The sequence below is a fragment of the Ascidia mentula genome, chromosome 2 (genome assembly GCF_947561715.1).
Source record: "Ascidia mentula chromosome 2, kaAscMent1.1, whole genome shotgun sequence".
Taxonomy (NCBI): Eukaryota; Metazoa; Chordata; class Ascidiacea; order Phlebobranchia; family Ascidiidae; genus Ascidia; species Ascidia mentula.
Window position 1 is genome coordinate 4,788,214 of NC_138567.1, and position 23,261 is coordinate 4,811,474.

Below are 23,261 nucleotides of genomic sequence, written 5' to 3' on the forward strand. Positions count from 1 at the left end.
TAATTTCGAAAAACACACAAAAGTGACATGTTAACACGCATACCACAAAATACATGCATAAGGATGATTGCACGAATGAGCCCAACGGCAAAAAGGAGTGTTAAATTAAAAAAAAATCATGACAACGAATTGAATCAATTGCAAAGAGGGTGAAGGCATGTAAACCATGCTTGAAGGCATAATAATCAACAAACCGAACACTGTGGGCCATGGATTAAAACATGGTTTAATAATTCAAACTTATTATGTGTCTGAAAAGTCACTTAATTGGGAAGAATTATGTGATAGAATCATGGTATGGTAGATTTTACAGTTTGTAAACAAAAAACCAGAAAATTTAACACAGCAGTACAACAGAACAGAATGACTTCATCAAACATGCAATGCTTGTCTAGTAAACTCTAGCAATAAATAAATGTGATATATAAGAAGGATGGATTTTCATACATCGCATGTAATATGAACAGTACACAAACTTTTTGCTTCACCTTTTGGCAAATATATAATTTTGTTGCTTCAAGGTTTGTTTTTGTGCAGTTAAAGAAACATGGATATACAGTAAACAGTGTAAAACATGGTTTCATGACTAAAAATCGACAAAAGTCTGACTTTTCCCCAATAAAATATCTCAAACAACAACTACAGAACAACATAAAAATATACAAGAAAGGATGATTCTAATTACCAAGGGCATCTTTCTAAAAGCATGACAAAGCTCTTGTAGCTTTAAATCTTCAGCATAGAGCCTTTTTTGGTGTTTCATGAAAATCTTGTTACAAATTTACAGCACCATCACCAACACCTGTGCATTGTAACACAATGCCACAGTACTTGCTCCACAAAAAAAACAATATCCAAATAAGTACATTAGAGAAATGTTCTCTTGTCTGGCCCAAAACATCTTGGACATAAATGGAATATGTGGCAAGATGGGCAATAAGCAACCGAATATACAGTGTTTGTGCAAATATCTTAAATTACACCAATACAGTTTACTGGGCAGAAAAGAAGGTTTCTTTATGTTTCATTACTTTCGCAAATTTTGTTAAAAAATCAAAAATCTATCAAAATGTGTAAGAATAGTTCAGTTATGATGCAAGAGCACACTCAAAGTCTTCCTTGGGGTCAAAATACTGTGATACCCGTAAGTATTCTTTCAACTTGGATGGGATTGGCAACTTGTCGATCGATTCAGTTGGCACCAAATCTTTTATGACAAAACGTGTATAATACTTGAGCGTCTTCACGCATGTAAACCTTGATATTGGTGTCAACAATCTACAAACAATAAAAACAACTGAAAGAAATCTAAATATTATTATTGCTATGGTTATGTGTTGTGTTTGGTAACCTTTGTGCTTTAGCCACTAGTATGCCATTGCATTTCCTACAACTTAAATATATTATAAACATTTGTACAGATGTTGGTTTGTGCCTTACTGATTTAAAGCTCATTTTCCGGGATTGCTCACAAGCCATAACTACAACAAGCCCTGGATTGGATTAGGGCTCATATTTAACAGACTGCACATTTGACAAAAGTACTTGTACTAAAAAATATATATATATATACCACAAAATCTCACAATGTTGTTTAAAAAGTGGTTACAAATAAATACTTTCGTAACTTAAGTGCCAGAAGCAAAACTCTTATTAACTATTATTTTATATGAAGAAAAAAGAACAAATTATGAGGAATGGACGACAGCTCAAAAATGTAGCTCACTAATCAGGAACAGATTATTTGTTTTGCTCGATATACCTTATTTGCACAGGAGGTTCACCCATATTCCTCGTTTTCACAAAATAAATAAACGTCCCCGATTGTGAGTGCTTCATCACCAACTTAATGAACGTTACGATGTTTGGATGCCGAACACAGTTTGCTGCTCCTTGACTAACCGACCCACTTGGTTCATACAGCTGGAACTTCCCTAAAATGAAATACTTTAGTCTAGCATGTATTTTTGTGTATTATCATTTCTATTTTAACATAAGATCATGAAGTTGCGTATTCCCAGATCCTAGCATTTTCAGATCTTTTTCTGCCTAAAAGTTTTTGAAAGCTAATTCATATAGGCCAGTGTTTCTCAAACTTTTTCCAATAACGAACCGCTCATTTGTTTTTTGATACACTGCGTACCACCGTATTGCTATACTATAACTATTATGACATACCACCATTGAATAACAATTTAGCTAATATCACTAGTTGCTTGGATTTCTTTATTGTGCATTTGTGACGCAGTAGTATCAACGTGAAATTGTTGCACAGTTGAATACACGATGTCAGAATTACTTCAACAGTGCAACAATTTCACGTTGATACTATTGCGTCACAAATACACAATAAAGAAAACAGACATCTTGTATTTGCAGCAGTTTTGGCTTCTGCAAAGTGCGGCAAATTGTATAGAGTAGACTAAATCGCGTACCACTTGAAAAGCTCTCGTGTACCACTAGTGGTACGCGTACCACAGTTTGAGAACCACTGATATAGGCGTACTTATCTGTAAGTGACTCTGGGTGATTTAAACATGGACTTATGTATGCATCTATAATATTTTACAAATGGTCAAACTATAAATCCATGCAGATTGTATCTTGTATATATACATATCTTTACCAATTAATACCACAAAGAAACTTATATTATTTGAAATCGTACCATCAGCGTGTTCAATTCGTACATGGTGAATGGTGTTCTCAGCTGATCGGACAGTCAAAGTGAGAAGGTGCATCGGGTCTTGACTGTCGCGAACCAAGAAAACTCCTTAAACAAGGAAGTAGGCGTATTATTAGGACAAAAACAAACAAATTACTACAACCATCACTATATTTAAACTTATTCTTTGCAACTGCTACAATAACTAATGCCACAGTCTTTTATTTTATCAGAAAAGTGAGGATAGTGAGATCGATGGCACTACATTTCATTGCAAGCCAATAAAGATGTATGTGTGAGAAGCATATAACAACACAACAACATCAACATGTGTGATTGCATTCGCAATTCTGGGTGAAGTGGTAATGACTAATTATGTTTTACAAGTAATTGCCCATTAACACAAGGGCAATTGATTTGACATTGCCTGTATTGTTTAAACACAATGGAATAATAGCATTTGTGCAATTGACTGTCATGCTAAGGCCCTACATTCAATCAGAACCAGAGAGCCCGATCACAATTAGTCTTTTCATCAATAAAATCATATAGTATCAGGAGTGCATTGGCCTAATTGACAATGAGTCGAAAATTATTTGTTTCTACGACCATACAAATACAAGCAAACAGATGTTTATGAGACAAGACGCCGTAAAGGCTATAAACCGAAATAGCATTGTACACTAACCTTCCACATCTGGCTTGTAGCTTAGCATGGTTTCAGCATCTTCCCAAGACATATTTCCCCAATACCAACCACACTGTTTTAAGCATTTTAAACTTTGAATAAACTGAACGCGGGACCCGGTGTGTAAACCAGGAAACATTTTTTCCGTCCCCAATCCGGATTCCTGATAGTCTTCATAATATGGCAAAGTTCTGGGTGAAAAACGACCATGGGCATCTAACAGTGGAATTGAATGTCGCTGTTCAGAATTGTCAGGATCATTTTCAATTGTCCAATACTGGGTTTCATTCTGCATTGAATCTGAAATATGGGCAGTGGATGGACCAGCACCAACATCATTCACAATCTGTCCCCTCGATAGCATATGTTCTCCCGCACAGCGAGGATGTGTTGAATCTTCTTCAATGAAATCATCCAACAGGTCAATGTCAACACTTCTGCGTATATTTTCAAAGTACTCATCTGTCAGTTGTTTCCGTTGGTTGATAGCATCCTTATTAAGTATACGTGGTGGTAACGGAGGTGCCATATCACCTGCAAACTCTGGTCTTAAATAGTGAGGTTTGAAAGGCAAGGGTGGAGCTTTCCGCAATGGAACTGTGGGTTTTTCTTCAACATTCCTGTCTTTTTCACTGGGTAGAACAATCGTATGGTAAACATGCCTTCTTCGCTTGGGTCTCAATACATAATTTTGAAGACTTGCGGTGGCAGAACTTTGTTGGGCTTCAGTATGATTACTGTCAATACTGCCATTATGTGGTAAGTTACCAAACACACTTGACTTGACACTTCCTTGAAGTACGTTGTCCCTTCCTATTTCGCCATATACATTTTCACCAGATTCATCAATATAAGCACCATTTTCAACCACCTCGTTAGTTTTTACAGTGAGATTACGCAGACTGTTTTGTGCATCAATGTAACTGCTTGATGTGGGTTCATTCGGTGGTCGTTGTCCTTTTTTGGGCAGAAACTGTTTTCGAAGAGGAGGTTGTGGTCTGTAATCATTGTCATGTGAATGCTCAATTGAGCTGAATTTCCCATTTATTTCCATCTTGATTTTACAATTTTCATTATTCAAACTCAGTGCATACACTCCATAGAAAAACACATTTAAACATTCTGCAACCACGCAAAACAATGACAGTGGCCATCTGTCTGCAGCTTATACACAAAACAATTTCAGTTTCCTTGATCGAAAAAAAATCTTGACAGCAAAACCGTTGGTGCTAGATCAAAATTTGTATCTTATATGTGCTGTTTAGAGGGAAAACAAACCAACTAACTTATCAAAAACAATACAACGCCAACTATATATTTTTGTGATCAGTAATCTCTTTCCTTTACCAGACGAAAGTTCTGTATGAATTTTTTTGCTTTTTATTTCTGTAACCATTCAGTCATTTTACAAAAAATCCGATCGCAGCGTCCGAAGATGTTCCGGATTTGCCTTTTGCACAGGAAAATGCATTTCGCACAAAGATCTTATCGTAAAAACGCGAAATATTGTCTGCTTTTGCCTCAAACCCTTTACAGGCCAGTGCACTTGGACAACGCAGTTATTACATTAAAATGTTTGAGACAGTAAGTTGTCGTTTAACACTACCACTGGACGTCATTTAAATTGTATTTCACAACTTTTTGCAACCAGACGCTGCACATCAAGTGTTGTAACAAAACTCGATAATTGTGGTTTGCGGTTGTGGTCGATTTGTCAATAAAGATCTGTCCTTTTGTGCAAAAAAAACCCATAATAATTTGCGAAATACTTTACAGCTGCACTGATGACACCTCACACGTCCTTTAATATGCTTGTAAGTGTTTACGTTTTAGACAGTAAAGGCAAGTAATCGAACGCTTCAGTAGCTAGCATTTCAAACGTTAACTGACTTGATATACTGCAAAAAGCACACAAACACGCCTTTAAAATTGTTTACTACCAAGTTTATGCCGACCACACTACAATTTACAGATTTTTCATTTTTTAAATCTTTGTAATGACAGTTTTGTAGAAGGTCGAAATTGTATGTTAAAATTGGCCAAAACCAGATTAGCAGATTGTTGGTTAAAAGTAATGTCGTTGAATGGCACCAAATACTACACAGCACCATTGTGGTTGACTTGTCTGGCTCAGTTCTCATAGTGTGATGTATGGTTGCACATTAAAACTTACAAGGAAAAAGCAACACAAAATAGGTGTAGTATTGGTAAGACACATTTTATCAAAGAGAGCTTTCAATAAACACAGAGGTGTGAACATGGTTTTAAAAATGGTCACAAAACAAAAGCAATACATGAAACACTAATTGCACTCCATAACCAAGTAAAAACAAATGAGGCGGTTGGTTTATATTCCAATGGCGTTAAAAATAATTTTATGTATTTGATCAAATAATGGTGTGGTAAGTAGAAAAACAATATTGGCCTTTGTTTAGAATTAGCTTGTATGTGAAAGCAAGTTTGGGCTGTGGATTACAAACACATTTTTTTGTACTAAACAATGTACAAAGACAAAAATCGCTGTTATGTTTTTGAATAACACCCGGCAAACAAACAAAAAGACACTTGTTCTTGTCATAAATCATAGGTTTAAATTACCCTCGGAACAGTGCCAAACACTAACACACAACCAGCATTAAAACAATAGAAGGGTAACAATAACAAAAAAGTTTGAATTTTCTAGTTGAAGGTGGAGAAAGAACACTTGCACATAATAACTTGTTTTTTTTGCTGACAGCTGGGGGAAGGTCACTGCTATGACAGGGAATGACTACCTGTGAAATAAACACAAGTTTATTTTCACAGCAGATAATGCAGGTACACTAAACTTGTGTTAAACTAAAAGCGGTTTCATTGCACTAATCAATTGCTTTAAAGGGTGTACCTTGTGAAACCTTTGTCAGAATAGGCAAGTTAGCAAGCTAGTATTTGCCATATTGCCCCGCGCACCACAAAAAATTTACAGTCGGTAGCATGATACATGATAAAAAGCCGCTAAGCACTATCACCATAAATTTTTTATGAATAAAATATTTTCTTTGAAATATGTAAATAAAGCAATACTGTAGTGAAGATGAGTAACATGAAATGTATGTAGGGTCTATATGTAAAATATGGCAGAAGCCAAGAAAAGCCACCTAAAATATGCAGTAGTGAAGAAAAATAAAATGTTTCTACAAAAGAAAACTAAAAAAATCTTCAAAATTCAAATCAATCACAATTCAAGGTCATAGGTGGAAACTCATTATCATCGTCAAGTGGCAAGCTTTCTGCAATATCATGAACTTCTATTGGACAAAAGAGCTTGCCTTTAGGAGATTCGTGTGAACGAAGGGACAACGCAGTGTCGCTGCTGCTGGTACTCGTGGAACTACCAGTGCTGTTCGTTCGATGTTTGTGACGCTCAACTTCTGTAAGTTGTTGAATCTTCTTTCCTTTGGTGGCATCTGCGTAAGTAGTGCCTGCTATTTCCATTTGGTTTGGAGTTGGTGTCAGGCCCATGCCATCCAAACGGTGTTGCCTGATTAATGTGCATTCTCCACCATCTTCAGGGTCAATGTTGTAAATGTACAAATAACCATCAGCTGATGCTACCACAACACGCAGGAGTCTCTGCATTACAGTTAGTGCACAGACGTTCTTTTGTCCAGAAAATGGAAGCTTCACAGTAGCAAATGCTCGATCTTGAGTGAGCATCACACTAACTTGGGAGGGCAAATAGTTAGAAGACGTCGTCAATACTTTGTTAAAGTATTCCATCCAAGATGAATCACTTGTGCTGGTAGTAATTGCTTTAGGAGGTGTTTTTACTTGGTGTGACTGGGTGTGTTCTAGTTTAAACAAATGGACTGTTTCCGTATTGCTGGAGGCCGCAAGTAACATAGAGTCAGCCGAGAAAGCAAGTGAGCAAATGTGGACACATCTTTTCACACCACGGCGAAATTCAAAGAGCTTTTTTCTGTCAGCAACAGAGAAAACTCTGATTACTGTGCCTTTGTCAGATGCCGTGGCTAGTTTTGTTGCATCTCGGTTGAATGCAAGGGCAGCAAGTGGATTGTCATGTGCGTGGATCATAGTTACAGCTTTCAAATTTGCAACATCAAAAATTTGTACTTCTCCCGTGTTTGGAGAGCCGGGGTAAGCTAGCAAGGCATTCTCGGTGTTGGCACTTAAAGCGCATATGCCCTGTGGATTAGATGGGGTATCTCGAATGGTGTGAAGCACTTTCATATCTTGTATGTTATGGATGTAAAGGCTGTCTTCAAGCAAAATCACCAAGCGAATACGGTTTAGCTTCACAGCTAAAATTGTGTTGGAGTAGCTGTGTAAACAAAATGGACGATAAGAGTCTACCTATGTTTTGCTAAACTACTTTTCCTGCATACCTGTAATTGCATATTTCCGTGTTTTTCTTAAAGTGGCAGACTTTCAGTTTTCTTGGACTTGACAAACTAACAAGGGCAACAAGACTGCTGGAGAAAAGTCTTTCCACCAAGCATACATCCTCAATATCATCGGTGTGTATCTAAAATTCACATAAAAATGTAATTGCAAATTCCTGTTAAGAAAAAAATCAAAAAAAAATAGTTTTTAAAAAAAGTTAGGGCATTTTAAGCAATGGCCAAAAACAAATTATACCTCTTCAAGGTGATCCACAGAGTTTAGTCCCAAAATCCGATATCCATACCTTCCACCAACCGCCAATGATGTGAAGTCTTGGTTAAAATTTGCAAACAGTAAATCACCAGCAAGACCATCAGATGTGGCTAAATTCATGTTTCATTGATGAACTGAAAAACTATTACTGGCGTAAAAAACAATAGCAACATCCGTTTAACTTTCTTTTCCAACTATCTTTATCTTAGAGAATGAGGTATTCTGATTATAGAGAACGATTGAAAGGGGCCTTTGCCCTTCAACTGTTAGCATGATGCAATAGCAACTAATGTAAGTCTACAGGAATAGCTGATACCAAAAAAACCTTCCTGTTCCGTGCATAACAAATGTTTATCAACAAGCGAGAATTCCTTCCCGCGCCTGCATATCGCGAACCAGTGCAATAAACATGAAAACATTAACCTTGCGCAACACGCGCGCAAAAAACGCGCTCTTCGTCTTTGTTACCACTGCACTGTAGCCCCAGTCGCTCCCTGTTTATCAACAAAATCACGTGACTGGCAGCAGCAGCTGATTGGTGTACGTCACAAAGAGTCGAGCAATTTAAAAGCGTGACGTCACGTCGCCCAGGCGAGCTCTGCGCGACGGGTGGAAAAATACAGAAGTTTGACAACTCGATCACGCCAGATACTTGTCGTTCGTCGAAACGGGCCTTTCGTTTATATTCCTTTTTCCTAATAGAGTGGATTGCAATAGGCGATGTGCGTATATCAATGGCCCTTCTCAACAAAGTTGCTCAATTATTCATTTGCAAATTGATCAAAACACTTTTGTTTTTCGGTCAATAGCTGACAACATTGACGAGTTTAGTGCAAACAATTGCTGCGAGGTTGCAAACAGGACAAAATGCTTAATACTACCGCTAAAGCGTGGTTGTATTTTTGCAATAAAATTCACATTCAAACTAGAAAAAACTGTAATCATAACGTTTTCAAGTTGTTGTCGTAACGGAGAAGCGCATAGTTGTAATCCCATAGCATACACGGTCAGCGCGTAATATTTCCGTCTTGTGTATGACTCAATAGACAAACACAGATGCTTGACTAAACCAAAACAACACTGTGGTTGAGGCTCCATCTGGGCTGCTGAAATTATCATGCCGTTTTAATACCACACAAGGCAATAACATCGGTTTATGTTAAAGAAAAAAATGAGTGAAGTGCTGCAGTATAAAAACCTGCGTCCCCCGACCAAATTCAATGTTATTTTTGCGTGCATTATGCATATTGTCTGTTTGAAAATCAGATGTGGATGCGAAAGGGGTACTTTATAAAACAACATAGCTTTCGGTTCACAATTTGCGGGGGAAAAATTCACTTCAAGAATAAAAATGCTCACTACAGAAACTAACAATCTGCGTCTCATGCAACTACTCTGTCAGCACAGAAACATTCACAATTTACATGGTTCAATATACATATAACATGCAATCGCAACGGGACTTTCAGACGGTACTCCCAATCTCTACTTCAAAAAATTCAAACTATGACAACAGCATTTTTTAAATTTATTGAGTCAACTTTGACGAAATAGACTGGGTGACCGCATCTTACAATCAGATAATGTTGGTGCAACATTTAAGTTTGTACGGAGAATCACTGCAGCCTCATCTCTCCATTACGGAGTTCGACCTATACACAAACAAGAACGAACACAAATCGTAGATTTTGTGACTTTCAGTAAGTTTCAGTTTTCTGTAAAAACTGCTGCCTGTTGTATGCTGAAGGTCTGTTCTAACATGTCAAGTTTTACTGACATAAATTTATTCGATCATATCATCCATGAGTATTTCGTCTGTTTGAAAAAAACAACGATATGTTAGAAATAAAATACAGCTTAATTAATGAATATTACTGTTCTTGCTTATCCTCTCGGCGGAGACAGAGAAAACACATGGGCTGTTCTCTAGATTGTGGTTGGTTTTTGTCTTCGTCCAGTCGGTAAAATGGAAAGTGCCAAGTGTCTCCAGTCGTTTGCACCTCAGCAAAAATGTCGCTGCCGAACTGCGTATATTGAAGTCCGTAAGAAAATGAAAAGATGTGGCGATCAAAATGAACGTTTGGCAAAATGCCTAAATCATTTCTTCAAAAGATCAGAACAATAAACTTTGGTTAAAAAATCTACTTTTTATTAATAATTTAATTGGGACAAATTCACTTTTCCATATGTTGGCATCAGTGTTTGTAAACTAGGCCAGGGGTCTGCAAATACGTTTTTGGCGCGACCCACAAAAACTATTTATAAAGTCTCGCAACCTGAAAGAGAGCTTAACAAACGGTTTCACTTCCATGAGTTCTGCTTGTGGTAAACTCAACGTAATATAACAGTGACATAACAATCGGATATTTGCAAATTATCGTGTGACAACATAATGCAAGCAATGATAGAAGAAAGGAGGGCTACATAATGGCAAAACTGCCTGTGCTCATGGTAAACCTAAAAAGTTTGTTTTATACAATTCCCATGACCAATAATGGACTGCTTGGCAACCCAAATATCAGGTGGTGGCTCGCAATTTGTGGACCCCCGCACCAGGTTACAATGTTAGTCGCAAACTAGATGTTTGCATATAAACAAATCACTTACAAAAAATCTCATTGAAGGGTGTACTGTAAAACTAATCTGTCTTGAAATTTGAAACTTCTCAAAAAGTTTGGTCATTTTTGGACCAAATTCTGTGTTGATTAAATTGCGATAATTCCGGTAAAAGTCATTGGAAATAAACCGGCAATTATTTCCACTGAATAGGGTGGCATACAACAGATAGGAGTCATCTGCAACACTGTAATAAAAATATGTTCAAATTAACAACAAGTTTAACAATTTAACTTTAATTCAAACACACACTACAGAATTCTGCAAAAAAGTCTGAATAAAAGCCTATAATTATACTAAGAATAAAAAAGTAATTGTGTTTTTGCTTACTTTCCATCAACAAGATATACTTTAACATTATCTGCATAATCTAGTTCTGACATTTCAAGAGTTTTTTGTAAATGTTTTCGGGCAACAAACAAAACTTTTGCATTTTTCTTCCGTTGCCGATACTTTGCGATTGCTTGATAAATCTGAGAACAAGTTTACCCACGTTCCAAAAATCAATACAGACACTAAAAACACTTTCAGTTAAAACAAAGGCATTACAGCAGCGGTTCTTAACCATTGGGATATGGGGTTGTAGGTGGGTAATTAGCCTGCACCAAAATATACAAAATTAGTTGTAATATTCGGTATTTATTGTGTGTCATACATTTAATGGCAATTGGTCATGCAATGCCGTCAAAAATGTTTTAAAAGTATGACAGATATGGCACAAACACAATAATTAAATTTCAAGTTTAAAACAAAATACTTGTGGAAAAAAGGATTCCCTTTAAACCGAAAGTAGGACATGAGAGAAAAAGGTTATGAACCACTTCTTGTAGTGAATTATGTTTATTACATTATTCCTTCTTTTATAAAGTTAACTTACCGCTTTCATTGCATGCTCTTTGATCTTACATGCATAGAATATGTTTAGGCCATCAAGAACAAGATCGAACGGTCCGTTTTTGTTTAGAAATTCAACAAAATCTCCAATGTTACGGCGTGAGCTGGTCATATGCGATTTCTTGTGCATAACAACAAAAACAAGTATTATGTGACATATGTCACACTACCGATGGCAGATTTTACCGATTCAAATTCTGGGTAAGTGGAAAAGACTGAACCAACTTTTTGTTGCAGAAGCATTGTCCTCAGTCCATTATGAAGTTGTGTATGTTCTGCTTTGGTCAGAACGGATGATGTTAGTCTTATATCAGTGATGGGGCAGTGTTGGTTTCTGGAGAACACAATTGAACTTCTAGTATTGTTCACTAAATCGTATTAATATGGTACAACAACATGCACATACATAATATGGCCTAATAAAAGTGTGTCATATGAATATAGAATTTAGGAAAAAATATTACTTCACATGTAAACTTATTAATTTTAAAATATTAAAAAACCTTGTGGCAAAACAATTTTTTTTTTTTAAAAACACGTTCCCCTTTAATAAGAAGTTCTTATTAAAATAAACAAACACAAAGTACTTTCACCAATTGCTCTGTAATGGTGCAAGTCCTAAACAGTAATTAAATTACCTAATTTCCTCTGCAAGGAAGGTCGTGGCTGACCATGTTTCATCCTTAATATTTTTAAACCATTCGATCAAAAGTTTTGGCTCGTTGAAAAAATGTTGGTTTGATTGTCCTAAGTACAGCAAAAAGTTTTCCACAACATGTCTGTTTTCTTCCCATTGTCTTTTGTCCTCTGTGAAACTTGAAATAGAACAGGATTTTTCGGATTTGTCATATATATACAAGAATTTTTACTGTAAAGAAGCAAACACAAACCAATTAATTTTAAGGCATGCTACTGTTTTAGGATCATACGTAATGCTTCTACATTTCCTTAGCAGATAGAGCCTGTCTTTCGACACATTACTTTCTTACAAGTCAACTTTTTATTACATTTTTGCAAACTTCATTTACCTGAAGGTATCAAGAAATACTTGTAATACGTCATGATTCACAGAACAAATGCTACTTTGTTCATACAAATCTAAGTACTCTCGCAGGAGTTTAACTCCATGCAACTTTTCGTCGTTCCTGTTTAAACAAAGAGGTAATAAAACAGTATGTCACCATTTATTCAAAAATATTGTGCAGGTTATGAAAAACACACAACCATAGTTTATAAAAATATTTTTTCTTTATATTATCAACATCAATATTTATATTTTTTTGTCATACATGTTGTAAAAGTAAAATCAACCACTCAATGGCACAAAACTCTTTAAAACGACCCAAAGACAAACCAGTTTACCTTAAAAGAAACTTAATTCCATGCCATTTGACTTGTTTATTATTTAGGATGCTTGCATGATAACCAAAATGCTGAACAAGATCTTTCTTATTTTCATCGTTTGGGAATTCACATTGCAATATTCTGATCAAAAGTTTGGGACCAAACACCTTTATTTTACTTTTTAACTTTCTGAAAAATAAAAAACCTTGAGTAGAAGATTCGAAAGCAGGGGAAAATTACAGAAGTGGAATTAGATCACTTTTAACTGGTTAGATAGTTAGCCGACAAGACCCTCAGTCACCAGCTCTACTGATGAGACATGATCGGCCCAAAAGTGTGCACTGTATATAGATTAGAAATCAGAGAAGATATGCTATATTTGGTATACTTACGGCAACAACGCATTAATATGCTCAGTTTGTTTTTGGTGTTGACACCGCCTCAAATATGATGTAATTGCAACCTGTCCAACTTCCAATGCAGGAGGGTGGTTAAACAAAAAATCCAAATATGACTGCATCAATGATTCAAGTTCAGACACAGGTGCAATATTGGAATGCATTCGACTATGAACATTAAAGTTTACTGTGGAATTTGTTTTACCAAAGTTTGTTTTAACCAAATCTCACAAACAGGGGATGATTACTCTGTCAGCAACTAGCTTAAAAATTTCAAACCCTTCAAATGTTTAGTTTGTACACAGAAGTAAAAGTCTTATTTTCAGAGAAGCTGTTTGACTAAATTTTACTTGATGAGGAATTCCATGATCTCCTTTTGCACACAATTTCTGGTGTAATGAACATTTAACATGGTAGTTTCAACAATGCTCTCCCAAGTATCCACACCATTATATCTAACATGAAAAACACTGGTAGAAATATGTATGTTTTACAATTGTTACTTTTATAGATTTAAGTATTCTAAGTGAGGTTCATTACCAAACTAACAACCAAATAATTGTCACTTTGTAATAGCTCCTACAACGGTTATGGGTCACTTCACCAATAAAATCATTCAACAATTCTTTGCATGTACTCCTTAAACTCAACAAACACATGTAGTTCCTGTTTGCATATGGGTGCATTCGCTTACATGATTATCAACAAAAAAGGGACTTTGAGGGTGGAGTTGTGGTAATCTACACAGCCATAAAAATAAAGCTAAAATACTGTTTTTCATATTAAGCAGACGTTTCAAACTCTTACTGGTTCATCATTAGTATTTTATAGCATATACTGATGATAGAATTGTCAACTCCAGATATTTCGCACCCAAGTATCTCACATTGTTACTGAATTTAGGCATATAGCAATATACACATACATTTCTTTTAGTAGAAAAACACTGGACTATTAATGTTTCTTACCCTACTGGAATAGTCACTTGTGTTTCAGTTTCCGGATGTCTGTCAAGCAATGAAGACTCACTTTCAGATAACAGTCTTGTGAGATTAGGCCCTTCATCATATTGCATTTCAAAAAAGAGCTTTTTTTCAGACCATAGTCGTCTTGAATGCCTGGGTTTAGGCTCCGTCTTAAATTCTTTTGGTTCATTGCTCCTTGCAGATGTGTTTGTAACATATTTTGCATGACTTGTTACTGCCTGGCAGGAACATCGCAGGTAGATATCACCATGAAAACCTACTGCTCTTAGCAAATTACCAGCTATCATTTCTGTATGATCTAATAATAAAACAAAGAAAATTATGCAAGTTGTTGAAAAATAAGCACAGGTGACAAATCATAATATGGCAAATAAAACCAGCACAAACAAATACCACACAAAATATTTTTTCGTAAATAGCAAACATAATTATGGTTTGGTGGGTCCATATTCGCGGTGCGCTGCCTTGTTTCTGCTTAGCACTTCCCCTGGTGATGGATAAGGTCTTTGTTGAAAAAGCGGCCCATTGGCAGTAGAATCAACTCCTGTTTTGGCATCATCCAGTTTTTTCAATCCAACAGACCAGTTGCCCCTGGGGGCATCTGAATAAGAACTTGGATCCATTGGATCGAACTCTTCGTCCATTCTTGCTTTCCGTTTTCCAGGCTTCGAGCGAGGCTTCTCAAATTTTTTTTCTGATGCATTACTTTCAGTTGGCAGCTTAGCGTGCACAGCTTTTGCAGTGGGATAGGTGATAACAGCATCAGGGTCAGTTGGAGGAAGCCAACTAACTTTATCAGCGACAGTGTCCCAGTAATACCAGGTCTCAAATTCTGGTTCCCACACTTTTTCCCATGGTGGAGGCAAGGGCCTTCCAAACTCGTCAATGTTCTGATCCACTATTCCTTCAGGAGGTCGGTCATAATTCTCAGCAATAACTTCTTCGTCAGTTGTTCCATCCCCCGTCAAAATACCTCTTCTTGCAAGTTTGGCAGCCAACGCAGCAGGTAGTGGCATGTTGTCAGTATTTTAGCTCCCTACGTGATTATAAATACTAAATGCACATAACATTTATTATATATTACCACAGTTAGAAGCCAGACCGCTTTATCAAAATATAAATCCTAAGAATATAAATATTCGAATGCAAGCGTGTTAGCCGGGTAAATTATCCGAGACAGCAGGGTACTTAAAATATTTCGAAATCTTAAATATATAATAGATTTATACTGGCATTTTAGTTGGCTTTGATGTAATACGGATTTTATCAGGGTAAGCTTGTGTTTGTCACCTTCAAAAATACTGCGGTCCAGCAGGTTTCGCCATGAATTGCACAAACGACCATTAAAAATGGACTTGGGTTGGGTAATATAGATTAACTAGACTAGATTGTTAAATCGGAACCGAAATATCGAATCAACGTCTGTTTTTTGTTGGAAGCGTTACTTTGCCTTGTGTTGCGTTGCCTAAGCAATATACGTTACACATCTGTTATACGTATTGCGCACCAGTTGATCCCCGACAGAGGGGGTGCTATTTTTAGCTCTCCGGAGTAATGATATATTGTGTTAAAAAAACTTTATTCTCTCTTAATCTCATAGATTTCACTTTGGGGCTGCTTGATTGTCGATTGCAAAAAAAGACTTAATTGCGCGATGAATTTGAACTAAACAGTTACATTAAATTTTTTTCCACGACATTCTAGCTCAACATTTTTGGTTTCGTCCGGAAAAATTTCGCAATTTGCCAAGGAATTAGATTTAGCTATTTCTCCAAGTCTGACTAGAGCCGTACCGGCTCCATTTATCCCTCTTAGAGAGTCTTATGGAAGTGTTGTTTGACAATATAGTTCGGAACAATGGTTGTCAGTGGCACGCAATTAATTTCAAATATATCAGCAAAGTGGCAAACTATATAACCACACGCGGTAAATTATATGCATGGGTGGCAACAATGTCAAAGAACAATATTCTAGACACGTACGTTTACATCCATTGGTTTTATCCAGCTCAATTCTTTATTTTCAAGCAAGTTTGCAAACGGCAACAAACGAAGCAAGCGTTGCTTTTGCGATTGCAAAATGGGATTGTAATCTGCAGTTTGAAGCTAAATCAGTGCTGAAGGCAAGAAAGTTAATTCAATCACCACTGATCAGTGCTGCGTCATAAGAACATCAAGTTACAGCAGTTGGGTGAAAGAAAGGGACAAAACAATGGCCAATAAGAAGTATTGCACTATAAAGGAAGGTTGAAAATATATTTTGGGCACGGGCAGACCAAAGTTCTATGCAACCTTATGAGACTAAATCTAACCCTAGCAATCAGTAGCCTATGGCCTGGGCCCGATTAAGCTCGTTATCCCCCAACTTTTGATCGATCGATAACAGTGCGAGTCTTTTGTATCCGCGGTCCACATATAAATAACGAATTCTATGTTCACATAATGTTTCATGCACGACAGGATGCAGCCAGCAACCGTACCGTGTAACTGGCGAATGCACTTTTGTAAAGCGAAACAATTTCAATTCAATTTTGAGAATTGAACGTTTTTCAAACATTACAATGTTAATACCAATATGGGCCACTCTTTTTATTCTTAGAATTATGAGGAAAGCCGTGATTTGTGTTCCTAAATTCAATTTTGTTTTGCACAAAAAAGACTGGAACGCGTATGATATGCAAAACGTAACTATGTAACGTAAAGATAAAACGTAAATAATTAACGTAAATATGGAAAAATAATGACATGGACATCGAGTCAGATGCCCACATTTAGGATGATTTTTCCGCGGAAAATCACCGTCTGTCGTTGGATCAAAATCCATCAAAACGTTAACGCCAACGGTTCAAACAATGATTTTAAAAATGTGAAAAGCTGCTGCTTTGGTCCGTAATTGGCGATATTCAAGAATTATTTTAATTCAGATGCATTTGTAAATGAAAACGTTAGAACCAATTTACGCGTCCATTTTTATCTGAATTATGAAAACATCCGCATTAACTCGAGGATTTACTTTGACTGCATTATGTTCGTGAAAACGTCCTCTGCACTTGGCAGCTAATTTACTCTCATTTATCAGAGCTAGATACACCAGTCATACAGCGTCCACAGACGTTTCGTCTGTACTAAAATGTACAAAGCAATAATATGCAAAAATAGGAAGTTATCATTGTCATTCAAGCTAAATATTTGTCATCGACAAACAACTAAGGGACACGCCATCTCAAAGGATCGCTGGTCTCATCCGTTGTAGTAGTGTTTATTTTATTTTCATTATTTTCGGTTCACTGCTTTGGTGATTTTTCCAGTGGAGTTTATTTGGCAGATGAAACATTTCTGTGAAAGAGTGCTGTTGCTGTAGTCACCCAAAAGATGCTACAAGAAGCTTGTCTTTAGTTTTTAATATGTAGTATTTTATTGCAGAATCAAGAGTATGTGTAACGTGTAAGGAATAGTAATGTTTTTGCATAAATTTTGTTGTGTCTTGTTGATTTGTGGGTTTGCAGTATGTGTCTTTGGAAAAGATAAACAATGCTTTTGCCAGGTATAACCATTCCCACTACAACTTAGACATATATCTTTAATGGGCTGAATGTTATTTGTTTTCAGTTGACGGGACAAATTGATGATTGCTTTTGTGACATTGAGACGTTAGAAAAATTCAACAGTGAGCAAGTTTATCCTTTGTTAAGTGAACTCGTAAAGCAAGACTTTTTTCGTTATTACAAGGTAAAAATTTGTAAAACATGTAGACTGCACAAAGTATATGTAAAATTTGATTGTTTATTTACTTCTGCTGTAGGTAAACCTTTTCAAACAGTGTAAATACTTTGACGGTGATGTTGGACTTTGTGAAAATGAATCTTGTGGAGTGAAAATTTGCGCCGAGGTTTGACTTTGATTAATTTTTATTATTTTAATTTAACAAACATTTAAATGCTTTAATTAACAAATAGGAAGATATCCCAGTTGGCCTCAGAAGTGGAAACTTTAATAAACACACGTCAAATGAAGACGATGTTGAGTGCACCAAGCGAACAACACTTGGTGATATTAATGGAACTCTTAGGTGCGTACAAAATGCTTTCCAATGCCCCAGTTTTTCAATGAAGCTCTGAGCACTTTTTTAATGTGAAATTGGTTTTCAGGCCACAATACCCTGGTTAAAATAATTTCATGGTAGCGGCACATTTCAGTGTACACACAAAACAAATTTTAATGATATAAAACCCCTTGAATTATTGATGAATCTTGCTTTGTGTTTAGCAATGTCACCATTGATGTCTTGGATAGCTGGGACAAACACGACGACACTGTGTATCAATTTTGTGATATTGATGGTTGGTAGATTTTCACATATTAAAACAAAAACTTATGTTCAATTTTAAACCACTAACATCTTAAATCCAAATGGATTTGATTGTCCCAAATTGTTAGTTAGCTTGTAGTTAATTAAAAGTTATCACAAGCAATTACCATGTGTACCATAGCTCCAAATTAGTTACTTACAAATCCACTTAATATTCTTGTGTCTCAGACGAAACCTCAACTGACCTCCAATACATTGATTTGGTCACCAATCCTGAGCGGTACACTGGATACAAGGGACCAATGGCTTGGAGAATCTGGAAAGCTATCTATGAAGAGAACTGCTTCATGTAATATTCTCAAATATTTAGTTGAAAGATGTTTTTATAGGTTAAGTCTTCTGTTTTCATGAATATGTTTTTTTCCTTTTAGGCCTGACACCATGTCCAGAAATATCAATCCGATGATTAACCATGTACCAACAGGTAAAATAGACTTTTTAATCAATGGTATAGTTGTAGTTCCTTAGTTTATAGTTTATCATCTCACAGTTTCAACCATTAACTCACACTTGGAAATTACTCAACACAAAGTAAATGTGCATTGATGCTCCATTTTGGGACAAATGTTTGCCATATGCAGTACATACTTACAATATATATATGTATCAAATGTAAATGTGACAAATCACACATTAGTTCAATACTGAACTCTATGTCATTGGTCACATTCACAAATGTTTTGAATCCTAGAACGTAGCACTAGTTGCAAAACCTCGTAGTTTTTTTCAACCTGCATCTTAGTATAGTTGGTGGTAGAGTTGTAAATGGTTTGTTTGGGAATTTGTAGGAAAGACTGGACAACCTGTTCAAATAAGTAGCAGTGACATACAAGGTGAGGGAGTGGTGTTGTATTAACTTATGTCCTGTTCTTACTTTAGTGTGAGATCCTGATGAAGTTTTTTCTCTAGTTATTGAGTATAATGTGTTACACTTATTACCTTGTCAACCAAAAATCTGGCCTATAACTGATGTTTGTTTAAAAGGTATTACATACTTAGCCACTATGCACCATTTGTGTTTTTATGATCAATTTACAAATCAGCAAAAACTTTTGTTATTAATAATAAGAATAATCAGCAAGTGTTATTAATAATAAGTATTATTGTCCAATGTGCATAACTTGTATATTACGTAAAATAGAAACTTCCACACAAAACATTTTGATATTTACGATCATCATATCACAGTGGCCATAAGTGTAAAATTTCCAATGTTTTTCACGTAACAAAGTGCATTGAAATAACTACAGCCACGTCATTACCATCTATAAATGAGCACATTTGTTTGCTCAGCATGTACTTGTTTGCTTTACTGACATTTCTTCCATCCTAAAGTTTGAGAAACGCTCACCGGTCATTAGGTGTGTTGATAATGTCACCTACTTGTTTGCTATTCATATATTCAGCTACTTCCTTTTATTTTGTGTCATGCAAATAGCACTGCACTGGTTGCTAATTTCCTGAACCACAAGCCATGTAGTCATATACATATTTGCATTTGTGAATAAATTTGTGGATTTTCTTTAAAATAGAAATGTTTTTTAATGAAGGAATGTGTTTGGAAAAGCGGATATTTTACCGTGTAATATCAGGCCTCCATACAAGTATCAACACACATCTATCAGCCCAGTACCTGTTTGAAGGTAAGGACAGTAAATTGGCAGACAAGTTCATAATTCTGGAAATACTGAGACTGGCCCATATACTATTGTCAACATTGTCATGGTTCATATTGACAATACTATGTTCCAGTCTTTTATTCTCAGAATTATGAGCAAATCCATAAACAGTGTTCCTAAGGTCATGTTATTTTTTAACCCCATGCATTTAAAGATGGGTGGGGACAACAACACTGGGGCCCAAATCTGGCCGAATTTCAAAAGAGGTTTGATCCCGAACTGACTAGTCAGGAAGGACCACGTCGATTAAAAAATCTCTACCTGATTTATTTACTTGAACTGCGAGCTTTGTCAAAGGTAAGTGTACATAAAATTTCACCCTTTATGTCAAAATGTTATATTTCATGTGTATTTTTTTTTCACAAGGAATGATAACTTTTACCACTATAATCTACACCAGGGTTTCTCTAGCCTTTTAGGTTCATGTCATACTTGAATCCTCTTAAATCATTTGTGGCACTCCAAACTTTTAAATCAGTTAAAGGAAACAACAGGTGTCCGTGGTTAGGTGAACAAATTGCTTTGAAACGATGCTGCTTTACGTTTCAAACATTGTTAGCCAGTGCCCTGGAGAAAAATGACAATTGCTGTGGTAGTCGTAGCTCAATATGTTTTATTTTCCAAAAAAATATGTTTTTGTGCAAAAACTGTAACAATGTTTGAAAAAAACAACACAGCCACATTTTCTTTCAGGTTGGGTCGTATTTCAAAACCGAAGACTTGGTATTGTTTACTGGAAACGCAAAAGAAGACAAAAAGACGAAGAAAATGCTGAATACCTTGCTACAGCGCACAAAGTAATTCAAAACTACTGTTTGTGTTTTTAGTTTCCTAGTAACCAGACCAATGGTAACATGCCAGTTTCAAAACTATTTATTGTCCAAATAAATGAATTACAAATATACTTCAATTTAAACAGTACTTAACTATTATAACATATTTAGGAACTTTCCCATGCATTTTGATGAAGGGCTAATGTTTAAAGACAAAAATGCCAAGTTGTTGAAAAAGGAGTTTGTGGACCGTTTTCTGAATGTCACGAGGATAATCGACTGCGTTACATGCGAAAAATGTCGATTATGGGGAAAATTGCAGGTATTTCAATAAAATACTTTCATAATTTCATTATAACCAGTTAGTGGGCAGCAGTTATATAATTCTAAACTGCATTGTAATCCTAGTGCAGTATTTACTAATAAGTTTAGTAGAGTAAATTCAAGTTGTTATTAAACTGCTTGTTTACTGCAGACGAAGGGACTTGGAACAGCTCTGAAAATTCTTTTTTCTGAGAAGGAGATTGGAGGTGATGGTAAGAAACCATTCAGGCTCGTTCGACAAGAAGTGGTCTCGCTCTTAAACGGGTTTGCAAGGTACACCATTTTCCCCAAACTATCCAATACAACTACAGTTTTTTCTAATCATCTTTGCAGTGAGCAGAATGGTGTAGAGCTTTGTGTAGGCAGATACTAAGATACTGGGACTTTTGAATGACCATTTCCTGATGTGGTAATAATTCATATGACATAGAAAGACTAATGATTTAGATCAGTATTTCCCAACCAGTGATATGTGGTACCACTAGTGGTACACGATGGTATTCCAGGTGGTACACGAACACCTTTCCAGAATTTGCAGATATAGTTCGAATTTAAAAAAGCATAAGTGATCTCAAAATGTTTGTTACCTCATCCCCTAGGTTACTTTGTGACACTCAACTAGGTGGTACATGTCCAAAATGTTTTACCTCCAAGTGATACGCTACCACAAAAAGGTTGGGAATCACTGATTTAGATGATTACCAGACAGTGATTAAGGAAAAAAAATATGTTTAAAAACAGTCTGCTACAGTGGTTAGTGATACAGTGCAAGTTCAAATGGGTTTACATGGGTTGTTTATTTGAACAAGAAGAGTAACTTTGGTGTAAATTGGCAGGCTTTCATCGAGCATTGAATATTTGCAGAGTTTCAAGACACTGAGTGGTAAATACATGGAACTTTACTAATATTATTGAAAGTATTTGGTAAATTTATTGTGAAGGAAAATAGTTAGCAGATCTTTATTGGCAGCAATATCACAGAATTGTTTTTTGTTCAAGATTGATTGTATTATTGTACTTGCTATCTGTACGTACAGTATTGAAACATACGATTAATTCACGCTTGTATTCAATCAATGTAAAGAAATATTATGCTTTAGGTTGTCAGAGAGCATAAAATACGTGGACATGTTCAGCGAAATGATCATGGCGGAAAAGCGGGATGAATTATGATTTAAACAAGCAATCCTACGATTTGTGCAATATCGCTTTTGTACGTGAAGCAAATGTTTTACCAGTGGTCATTGCTGCAACCTGTATTACCGTATTTTTACTCATGACTACAAAAACCTTATTGCGCCACATCATCATGCTATTCTTGGCCATGCTCGACTTAAGTTCATTTCTGCTTCTTGTTAATGTTGGTTCAAAACCAGAGTACTTGTTTGGCTGAGTAGGTGGATGTGTAGTGTTTTTAGAAATAATTTTTGCACAAAATCCAGTGGTTATTACTATTTTCTTTTACCAATCTTCAAGATTTAATTTGTAATCCAGCATGTAATTGCAGCTTGTAGTTGGCACTTCTTGGTCTATCCTTCTAAAAGTATGATGTTTGTAACTGTTTTCCTGCAGCCTACCTTAGTTCTGTTCTTTGGATTGTAATTGACTGTGCCCTCATTTGATGCAGTATTATTCAAAGGAAATGAATAATAGAGACTAACATATTCAAGTTGTTGCTCTTTTAATATCTGGTAACCCTTCAGCAAAAGAATGCAAAATAATACTTAAATTTAATATTTTTATTTTTGTCTGTAAAATCTATTTATTGTGTTATTGTTGTTTTTTTATTGTCCTTGTTGGTGTCTGCTTTGTGTTCGTAGCTGACTTATTTTGTAGGTTTTTTTGTGGTGAAATAAAAGAAAACACACAT

At 35.9% G+C, this 23,261-nt stretch overlaps 5 protein-coding genes across 6 annotated transcripts; 1 reads left to right on the top strand and 4 right to left on the bottom strand.

Annotated features, from left to right (window-relative positions):
- Position 1: 1 nt before the first annotated feature.
- Positions 2-4,656, bottom strand: LOC145889140 (uncharacterized). The gene is made up of 4 exons (XM_082980022.1): positions 3,354-4,656; positions 2,669-2,773; positions 1,763-1,934; positions 2-1,278 (listed from the first exon to the last, which is right to left on the bottom strand). Exons 1-4 carry the CDS (start codon positions 4,405-4,407, stop codon positions 1,089-1,091), a joined length of 1,521 nt encoding a protein of 506 aa, XP_082836148.1. The 5' UTR covers positions 4,408-4,656; the 3' UTR covers positions 2-1,088.
- An 896-nt stretch (positions 4,657-5,552) lies between these two features.
- On the bottom strand, positions 5,553-8,356 carry LOC145888462 (WD repeat domain phosphoinositide-interacting protein 2-like). Of its 2 annotated transcripts, XM_082979211.1 has the most exons (4): positions 7,992-8,354; positions 7,739-7,878; positions 6,662-7,674; positions 5,553-6,127 (listed from the first exon to the last, which is right to left on the bottom strand). In XM_082979211.1, the coding sequence occupies exons 1-4, from the start codon at positions 8,127-8,129 to the stop codon at positions 6,108-6,110; spliced, it is 1,311 nt and encodes a 436-aa protein (XP_082835337.1). In that variant the 5' UTR covers positions 8,130-8,354; the 3' UTR covers positions 5,553-6,107. The 2 variants fall into 2 exon arrangements, with proteins under 2 accessions (XP_082835337.1, XP_082835336.1); XM_082979210.1 differs by having other exon boundaries at positions 5,553-7,674; positions 7,992-8,356.
- Positions 8,357-9,243: 887 nt separating this feature from the next.
- Positions 9,244-14,541, bottom strand: LOC145888822 (mitochondrial ribonuclease P catalytic subunit-like). The gene is made up of 12 exons (XM_082979685.1): positions 14,230-14,541; positions 13,612-13,716; positions 13,256-13,429; positions 12,882-13,052; positions 12,548-12,664; positions 12,158-12,334; positions 11,706-11,853; positions 11,503-11,640; positions 10,956-11,098; positions 10,617-10,812; positions 9,885-10,033; positions 9,244-9,824 (listed from the first exon to the last, which is right to left on the bottom strand). The coding sequence occupies exons 1-12, from the start codon at positions 14,532-14,534 to the stop codon at positions 9,806-9,808; spliced, it is 1,842 nt and encodes a 613-aa protein (XP_082835811.1). The 5' UTR covers positions 14,535-14,541; the 3' UTR covers positions 9,244-9,805.
- A 9-nt stretch (positions 14,542-14,550) lies between these two features.
- Positions 14,551-15,296, bottom strand: LOC145888824 (polyglutamine-binding protein 1-like). Its single transcript, XM_082979686.1, has one exon. It carries the CDS (start codon positions 15,261-15,263, stop codon positions 14,676-14,678), a length of 588 nt encoding a protein of 195 aa, XP_082835812.1. The 5' UTR covers positions 15,264-15,296; the 3' UTR covers positions 14,551-14,675.
- Positions 15,297-17,658: 2,362 nt separating this feature from the next.
- Positions 17,659-23,260, top strand: LOC145890509 (ERO1-like protein beta). The gene is made up of 14 exons (XM_082981606.1): positions 17,659-17,790; positions 17,856-17,975; positions 18,049-18,135; positions 18,203-18,315; positions 18,513-18,586; positions 18,784-18,904; positions 18,987-19,039; positions 19,404-19,448; positions 20,166-20,258; positions 20,449-20,591; positions 20,988-21,091; positions 21,239-21,389; positions 21,543-21,664; positions 22,492-23,260. Exons 1-14 carry the CDS (start codon positions 17,704-17,706, stop codon positions 22,562-22,564), a joined length of 1,386 nt encoding a protein of 461 aa, XP_082837732.1. The 5' UTR covers positions 17,659-17,703; the 3' UTR covers positions 22,565-23,260.
- Position 23,261: the final 1 nt, after the last annotated feature.

Bases quoted from the DNA above. Each gene is read 5' to 3' on its own strand.
- LOC145888462 (XM_082979210.1), bottom strand. From the start codon at position 8,129: ATGAATTTAGCCACATCTGATGGTCTTGCTGGTGATTTACTGTTTGCA. The intron at 7,879-7,991 runs GTATAATTTGTT...TGTGAATTTTAG, and splicing joins CTGTGGATCACCTTGAAGAG to ATACACACCGATGATATTGA. The intron at 7,675-7,738 runs GTATGCAGGAAA...TTGTTTACACAG, and splicing joins ACGGAAATATGCAATTACAG to CTACTCCAACACAATTTTAG.
- LOC145888824 (XM_082979686.1), bottom strand. From the start codon at position 15,263: ATGCCACTACCTGCTGCGTTGGCTGCCAAACTTGCAAGAAGAGGTATT.
- LOC145888822 (XM_082979685.1), bottom strand. From the start codon at position 14,534: ATGATAGCTGGTAATTTGCTAAGAGCAGTAGGTTTTCATGGTGATATC. The intron at 13,430-13,611 runs GTAAAATTTAGT...TAATGTTCATAG, and splicing joins ATCATGGAATTCCTCATCAA to TCGAATGCATTCCAATATTG. The intron at 13,053-13,255 runs GTAAGTATACCA...TTTATTTTTCAG, and splicing joins CATATTAATGCGTTGTTGCC to AAAGTTAAAAAGTAAAATAA.
- LOC145889140 (XM_082980022.1), bottom strand. From the start codon at position 4,407: ATGGAAATAAATGGGAAATTCAGCTCAATTGAGCATTCACATGACAAT. The intron at 1,935-2,668 runs GTACGATTTCAA...ATTTCATTTTAG, and splicing joins ACGAATTGAACACGCTGATG to GGAAGTTCCAGCTGTATGAA. The intron at 1,279-1,762 runs GTATATCGAGCA...TATTGTTTGTAG, and splicing joins GAACCTCCTGTGCAAATAAG to ATTGTTGACACCAATATCAA.
- LOC145890509 (XM_082981606.1), top strand. From the start codon at position 17,704: ATGTTTTTGCATAAATTTTGTTGTGTCTTGTTGATTTGTGGGTTTGCA. The intron at 18,587-18,783 runs GTTGGTAGATTT...CTTGTGTCTCAG, and splicing joins TCAATTTTGTGATATTGATG to ACGAAACCTCAACTGACCTC. The intron at 18,905-18,986 runs GTAATATTCTCA...TTTTCCTTTTAG, and splicing joins TATGAAGAGAACTGCTTCAT to GCCTGACACCATGTCCAGAA.